Source organism: Eleutherodactylus coqui, chromosome 5, assembly GCF_035609145.1.
Source record: "Eleutherodactylus coqui strain aEleCoq1 chromosome 5, aEleCoq1.hap1, whole genome shotgun sequence".
Taxonomy (NCBI): domain Eukaryota; kingdom Metazoa; phylum Chordata; class Amphibia; order Anura; family Eleutherodactylidae; genus Eleutherodactylus; species Eleutherodactylus coqui.
The window spans coordinates 175,032,968-175,040,978 of NC_089841.1; the positions used below are offsets into that span (position 1 = coordinate 175,032,968).

The following is an 8,011-nucleotide window of genomic DNA, read 5'->3' on the forward strand; positions in this document are numbered from 1 at the left end:
TTCTAGTGATACTTTTGGTCTGACACGGTCTAGGATCGCCTTATTTGTGACCATCTCTGTATATGGTATGTGCAGCATATACTGCCAGCACCACAGTTCAGCAGCCTCCAACCTTCTTCTGTCTACTTTCTTGAGTGTCCAGCTTTCGCATGCATATGTAGTTATTGGGAAAATGATTGCATTGATTATTCAGATCTTTGATGTAATGCTGATGTCTTTGCTCTCCCATATCTTCGCCATTCCTTGCACTGCACTACAGCCAAGGCCGATTCTTCGTTTGCTCTCAGGCCCCGATTCACCACTGCGGTCGATCTTGAATCCAAAAAAAGTGAGATCTTGGACTGATTCAATTTCTTCATTGTTAATTGTCATGCATTGTACAACATTGCTTGCTGTTGTCAGCAGCTTTCTTTTCTTAATGTTAAGATACAGTCTCATGTGTTCGCTTCCTTGTTTGACTCTTTGAATTAGGTATTCAAGGTAATTTTCATTTTCAGCAAGTAAAGTTGTGTCGTCAGCATATCAAATATTATGTTTCTTCCACCAATTTTCACTCTAAAATCTGTTTGTGTCATATACAAATCCACATTTCTAGTCCAATTTGAGTGACATTTTGCATGAGCGATCTTCAGCACCAGGCGACAAATACTGGCGTAATTAAAAATCGAAAACTCACCGAATTACCCTGTAATTTTTGTTGCCAATAGCAACCAATCACAGCTTAGCTTTCATTTCTTATACTGCTAAGATAAAATTAAAGCTGCGCTGTGATTGGTTGCTGGAACTCAGCTTTCATTTCTTACACAGCTGAGATAAAATGAAAGCTGCGCTGTGATTGGCTGCTAGGGGCATCACAGATTTTCTTTTACACAACTTTCATCAGAGTGTGGTGCTGGGCTCATTGTTTTGGCCTACTTTGTATATTCCAGGACTATTATTTATAAAAATCGCCGTACAATGCACGAGTATATCACCTAGTATACCCTAAAGTATTAGCATCGATTGGACAAAAATTTTAAATTAAAGCCACAATCTGCTACAACATATAAACAATACTGTAACAATAAATACAAGCTACAAGAAACTTTTACATGAGATCCCTGGGGAAAAAAAATAAAAAATAAAAAAAATAAAAAAAATAAATCACAGGGAAATAGACTTAAAATGTGATTTCCATTCTACCCTAAGGCCCCTGCAAACTAGCATATTTTGGGCCCATGCCATGGACAGCACACAGACCCATTACTGGCCTATGAGGAGAATCACACTAACATTTTCTCACACAGACCCATGATCCGCATGAAAAACACATGGAATGCCGCGTTCTTTTCCATTTCAAGGATGAGAGATAGGACATGCCAATGTGTGGCCTTGGTGTAAATTGCACAGCACACAGAATTGTATTCATGTGAGTGGCACCAAACTCACACACATGGATAATATAGACCTAGCCTAAAGCAGAGCTGGTGCTAAAAATCTATCATTAAAGGGGGGTTGTCCCGCGCCGAAACGTTTTTTTTGTTTTTTTTTCAATAGCCCCCCCGTTCGGCGCGAGACAAACCCGATGCAGGGGTTAAAAAAGAAAACCGCATAGTGCTTACCTGAATCCCCGCGCTCCGGTGACTTCTTACTTACCTGGTGAAGATGGCCGCCGGGATCTTCTCCCTCGGTGGACCGCAGGTCTTCTGTGCGGTCCATTGCCGATTCCAGCCTCCTGATTGGCTGGAATCGGCACGTGACGGGGCGGAGCTACAAGGAGCCGCTCTCCGGCACGAGCGGCCCCATTCAGAAAAGAAGAAGACCGGACTGCGCAAGCGCGTCTAATCCGGCGATTAGACGCTGAAAATTAGACGGCACCATGGAGACGAGGACGCTAGCAACGGAACAGGAAAGTGAATAACTTCTGTATGGCTCATAATTAATGCACAATGTACATTACAAAGTGCATTAATATGGCCATACAGAAGTGCTTACCCCAACTTTGTTTCGCGGGACAACCCCTTTAAGGTCCGTTTTCAACAGCCCTACCACAGTAATGAATGAATATAAATAAGGGCTCAATGATTTTCTGATTTCAAATAATGCTATGAATAATAAAACTATTTCTGGTCATGAAGAATACTTACGAGTTAGTGTGAAGATATTCAAAGGTCAACTGAGCCCGGTTTAAACTACTATAGTTTGTAAAGGCCATAATTTCAGCTGTTCCCAGCAAAATAGCCTAGATATAAAAATCAGTCAACTGCTTGTTCTTCAAGTCACATATAAAAGGACCCAACTGTGACTTGTAAGGCTTGCTGAATATGTTGCAGTTTACTGATGGTGCGTCACACTGTGTGCCGAACCCATTACATATTGGCAGACCGTCGGCATCTTTTCACAGCGACTTCTGGTACATCCGTAGTATCTGCAAATAACAACATTTTACAAAATTACCCATACTATTCAGCCAGTTACATGTTGTTAATACTCTCGGCATAGGCAAACATGCTGCAGTGGTACAAAACCTTAAGGAGTAACAGACTATGAAATATTTCCCCCCCCCCCCCCCCCCGCATATCCCCAGGGAGGACGCAGACTTCATCCATCTGTATGGGACCAACTATATTGCAACCTAGTAGATCGATGGCAGAATAGGCCCACATGGACACTCTAGTCTGCCCGCTTACACCTTTTTATTTTTCTCTCAAAGGGGTATTGCAATCCTGGTTTTTCATAGCTGAGCTAGGAAACCACTGCTCTAGTTACAGGCAACCCAGGGAGCTGTAGGAACAGTGTAGCGCGTATTGTTACCCCGTTTCCGCGGCTCTCATTTACTTCAAAGCTAAAGCTGAAGGACTTGGCTATGTCCAACAAGTGGTTGGAAACGGAGGGACGGGTTTTCCCATCCTGGCCATGAAAAGCCAAATAGGAATACCCCTTTAAGACAAACTTTTTGGCTCTACTGTGGCGCTCTTCATCAGATACAATTTATCAGGTATAATGAAAATTTACTGAGGATCTCCAGCAGTCCTGTAGGGAGAAATGGGGCAGCAGCATGGACACTCCATGCAGGGGGATTCAGGGACCGCCACCCCAACACTTGGGGGGATTCAGGGACAGCCACTCCACTCGGAGGGAACCAGGGGCCGCCTCCCCAACACTCAGGGGAATTCAGGGACAGCCTCTCCACTCGGGGGGGAATCAGGGGCCGCCTCGCCAACACTCGGGGGGATTCGGGGACAGCCACTCCACTGGGGAGAGATTTAGGGACCGCCACTCCACTCGGGGGGAATCAGGGGCCGCCTCGCCAACACTCGGGGGGATTTATGGGGCCACTACTCCACTCGGGGGGCACTCAGGGGCCACCTCCCCAACACTCGTAGGGATTCGGGGACAGCCACTCCACTGGGGAGGGATTTAGGGACCGCCACTCCACTCGGGGGGATAAGGGTGGCTTCTCATCTGCGCCTGATTGTCCGGTCGGAGGCTCATCACAAACCCGTAAGAAAAAAGCCCTGCATGCAGCGCTTTTTCTTCAGCCCCAAAACCGGGCAGCTGGGCAGACCCCATTATAGTCAATGGCGGTCCACCTGGCGCTATTCAGTTACATGCAAAGACGGAAACATTCGACCATGGATCTCCCTTTCTGAACGGTGCAGGAAAGCGGAATCCCCAGTGCAGATGTGACGGCCCCCTAAGGGACCCCCATTCCCCCAATCAGTGGGGGTCACAGTAATCAGACCCCCTCCCCCCACTTACCCTCCTCCTATGGATTAGGAAGCAGTTGTTCACTAGTCCCCATCCCCTGCGTACTGAAGCCCCCTGAGCTCAGGGTCATAGCTATAGACCGGCCAGCAGCATTGAATTACCCAAGCCCCTGTCTCTGGGAGAAGACCACCCACCTCACTCGGCCGGCACAGAGCAGCTGGCGCCCAGCACGGGTATAACTGCCCTCTGCGGCACACGCCCGTCCTCTCTCCCATACACCCTATCACTTACTGTGGCTCGCAGTTCAGTTTCCGGCGCGATGCTCCGCCCCTTCCGCACTGCGCAATGCTGGTCCGTTGCCGCCCAACCGCTCATGCACGCGCAGCTGCTGGAGGACGGCAGTCGCTGGACAGAGTAACGGCAGCACAAAAGCCCGCGGACCCGCGGCGGTCACCGGCAGGACGGGGCGACGGGCACTCGCGCAGAACAAGGAGGCTTTTATTCGTCGTCGCCGAATGCCGTGTGTTTAGGAAAAGGAGCCGCCTGAGCAGGAGCTGCGTCACCAGGACGAGACCACGCCCAGCCGCCCACGTGACCGTCTGAAGACCCCGGATGAAGGGGGAGAGGGCTGTGCGCGCTCCCGGGACGGGTGGAAACTCGCCCGCTGCTCTAGTCAGTTGGCGTGCGGGATGTAACGGCCGTAACGGAGCCTTTGGTAGCGGCGACAAATGCAGGAAACGCTCGATATCGTCCCCGCTTGCTGTCGCGTTACCTATAATCGCCGACAGGTGTGTGAGAGCCGTGAGGTGACTGTACTCTGGGCAGCAGCGGCGCCGTGTTGTGTGACTCCTATCCCTTTATTCTCTGTGGGCGGCCGTGGAAGAGCCGTGTATCTAGATGGAAAACATAGCGGGAGGAGGGGACCGTGTGACAGATTAGGCGGGAAGGCGGCTCCCACATGAAGGGCTGCGTGTGTGATGTGCCTTCTAGCTCGGTAGGTGGCGCTGTGCTGCAGACAGGTGTATTCTGTGCAGTCCCCTTGTCCTCTATGTAGTTGGACTGTTGTGAAACCTCTGGGGGTGTTCTGTGTGTAGAGGAGGGGGTGTCACAGGACACCCAACACGCAAAATAAAAGTGGAGTCCACTGTTTGTCCACAAAACGGAGACTTTTTTGCACTCCAAGCAGCAAAAGAGTAAAAATGCGTCTTTGCTGCAGACATAAGGCCCGTTTACACGCAATGACCGTTGTATGTAGGAACGACTCGACAACTTTTTTCTTTCAAATGATGAGTGTTTACACATAAGGGTAATTGTTTGAAAATTTTCGCCATTTCCCTCGTTCGATGGGTCGTTTGGTAGTGTTTACACGTAAAGATAAGTGGACGATTGCCTTGGCAGGCGTGTATATGTGCAAAATAAAATGTTGGTATTGTGCAAGTTTGTGGATTGGCTCTTAAAAGAGTCTAGGTAGATGTTTTTTAATTTAGTGCGAAGAAAAGGCCATTGTCTACCGCGGCAGGATGTCGATCGGCTTCTGAATGAAACATTTTGTTCAGCTAGGCATGAATAAATTATTGCAAAGAGAAAAAACTGGTTGAAGTGCGTGGACAGCAATTACAAAAACAGTGCTTCATCTGTAGGCTATAGTGTATAAATAAGCAGTTGCCATTCCATAAGCTTTTGCGCAAAAAAGTAAATATTCCGCAAATGCCCGTGGAAAGATGAATGGGAACCGGAGAATGCAGGGAGGGGGCAGAGTATGCAACGTGACAATCAGCCCTCTCCTTGAGTTGTTTGAACGACGGTTTAAACCGAACGACAACCGAATAAACTAGCGACTATTTTTATGCAGGCTGAAACTGAAGGACAAGTGGACAAATGGTGCACGATGGCTTCGCGTTTACACGCACGATTATCGCTCACATTCATTTGAACGAATTTTGAGAGACAATCGTTGCCTGTAAATGGGCCTTTACCCAAACGAAGATCCAGCTAAGGCTGCAGATTTTGTAATATGCCCAATTATGGGTGAACCTGAACGTGGCTCCTGACTTAGGAGACTAGGTGACGTCGTCCTGGAAAGCCGTATCTACCGTTGTGTTCACTGGTCTGAAAACAGATTGATGGAAGCCATCCAAACACAGCCTCAATAACGAAGAATGTGTAGGACACGTCTCCAAGCAAATTGTGATCAACGAATGTCTGCCCTCAGTACTAAAACAGCTTGGCCATTTTTTTGGGCATCCAAGACTAAAACTGGGCTCTCTGATATAGTTCCTTGCCAAGACCTGTAAAACCTCTGAGTATTGGGGAAGGTCTCAATTGTTTTGCAGAAGATTGGATTTTTAAAAATGTTTTTGGAGTTTTTCAGATATTTATTTATCTCCACCGCATTCGTTTGGCCTATCCATAACAACACTTGCTGTTTATTAATAGAAGCTTGCGGAATGATTACACTGGGGAACACTATTTTTTTGACTGAGATGTTAGAACTTTTTTGGGGTCATGGAAGCTGAAAATGACATTAGTTTTTCTCCATCGGTTCTGCTTATCAACATCTGACATATGTCCGTTTAAATGTATACATATCGTATTGTATATGCAATGACTGCCAATCAAAAGCTGAAAGTACAAAGATAAATCCCAAGAAGCCTAGAACATGAATAAAACGAGAGTTTTTTTCATTAAGACATGTCCATGAAACTACATTTTTGTGATTTCTTGTGATGAGATATTCTGCCATCATACGCGTATCCCATCGTCCTCAGTCCTGTTCTTCCACAGTCCTTATTTCCTGGTGAAATCATTTATAGTAACAGAATGTAAGACAGAAAAAAGGCATATGTCTATCCAGTTCAACCTATAACCCCCTTCCCCAATTCACCCTTTTCATCACATCACCAAGACCATCTGGAAATCCATCCACAATGCTGTTCATGTTACAACCAAGTGTTCAACAACAGAAGTACGCATATTCTCCACAAGTTCATTGTAGTTTGTGGCCTTATAGTTCCCAAGGAAATGCTTTACAACCTTACAAAACAACAACCACACACGCGTCTCAAAGTTGCCCACTGAATCTTTGAAACACTGTTTTTTATGAGTTCCCGGATTTGTGGTCCATCGAATTTATCTGCTTTTTGATTTTCCAAGCTCATCACGGGAAATCTACATTTGCAGTCGAAACGCAATCCTTTTCTCATCAATGTCTTTGAACATTGCTTCATCAAACCAAGCAAATGGTGGTGGGGAAATAAAGTAAATATATAACAAAAATAGATAAAGACATCAGGAATATCTCATAAAATAGAGCTCCTAGAACAAAATGGATAGTATTTTCGGAATCGGTGGCACAAACATACTCAGAATAAGGTCTAAAATTCCAGACACCATGCTCTACAGTTTTGTTTTGCAGAAGCAGCCATAGAAATGATGCGCAGAAAGCAGATGGAGTGAAACTAGAATGGCAAAATAATGTATCCTTATGAAGATACTAGAGAAGAGAATAGAACGCATTAGCATTGTGTATTACAAGTCCTGCCCATGGTTTCTTGTGGTGCAGTAATATATTTGTATGCTTATGCCAAGATGCATACATTGAATGGGCCAACTCATTCTCAGTGTGATGTATGCAGATTTAAATACAATGGCATAGACCACTGGCCATGCAGAGATGATGCCGTACTTCAAACACAGCTGTCTAGAAACCTGACTTAGGTGAATCTTGAAGGCAATGGGATCCTTGTAAATAATTTTTCAAAATACTATTTTGCTTCTCAGACTGCAGTGTTCTAAGAAAATATGAAGAAATATATTGGCTGTATGTATGCATTATCATTGAGAAAGTCTTACAATATACTTTATGCTGGCTTTACACGGGACAACTATCATTTGCAAATTATAGCTTGAAATAGTTGCTGAAGTGAATTTTTAGCGTACAAATGACTTGTTTTTGTGCTTTTACACAGCGATTGTTCCTTTCTGCAGTCACTTAATGTACTGCAGCTACTGACTAACCATTGAAAGGCAAACGATTGCCTGTTTACACGAGACAATCAACCAGCAACTACTTCTAGGTGAACTGAAACAATGCGGCTAACAAATTCTCGTCACCCAGTTGGTGGCCATGTTTACACGGAACTGTCGTGTACATTTATCAAGCCACTATTCAAGACAATAGTCCCATAAAAAGCCACCCTCTTACCACTGAAACTGCCTTTTCACCAAACTCGCAGCCTGTACTTGTAGCATGTGACCTACTGGATAGTTCAGTTGTGAGATACAACCGCTATTTATGTAGGCAGAGGTGCCCATACACATT

At 45.6% G+C, this 8,011-nt stretch overlaps 1 protein-coding gene across 4 annotated transcripts in view; it reads right to left on the reverse strand.

Moving 5' to 3' along the window:
• MORC2 (MORC family CW-type zinc finger 2) overlaps window positions 1–4,590 on the reverse strand; it is a 75,788-nt gene extending 71,198 nt beyond the window's left edge. For 2 of the 4 annotated variants that reach the window (XM_066603755.1, XM_066603752.1), the window contains exons 1-2: window positions 3,885–3,981; window positions 2,127–2,407 (exon numbers count right to left, since the gene is read on the reverse strand). In XM_066603755.1, the coding sequence (XP_066459852.1) occupies window positions 2,127–2,194 (68 nt within the window). In that variant the 5' untranslated portion in view covers window positions 2,195–2,407; window positions 3,885–3,981. Of the gene's footprint in view, window positions 1–2,126; window positions 2,408–3,884; window positions 4,186–4,462 lie in introns of those variants that run through there. The other 2 variants (XM_066603754.1, XM_066603753.1) reach the window with 2 other exon arrangements.
• Window positions 4,591–8,011: the final 3,421 nt, after the last annotated feature.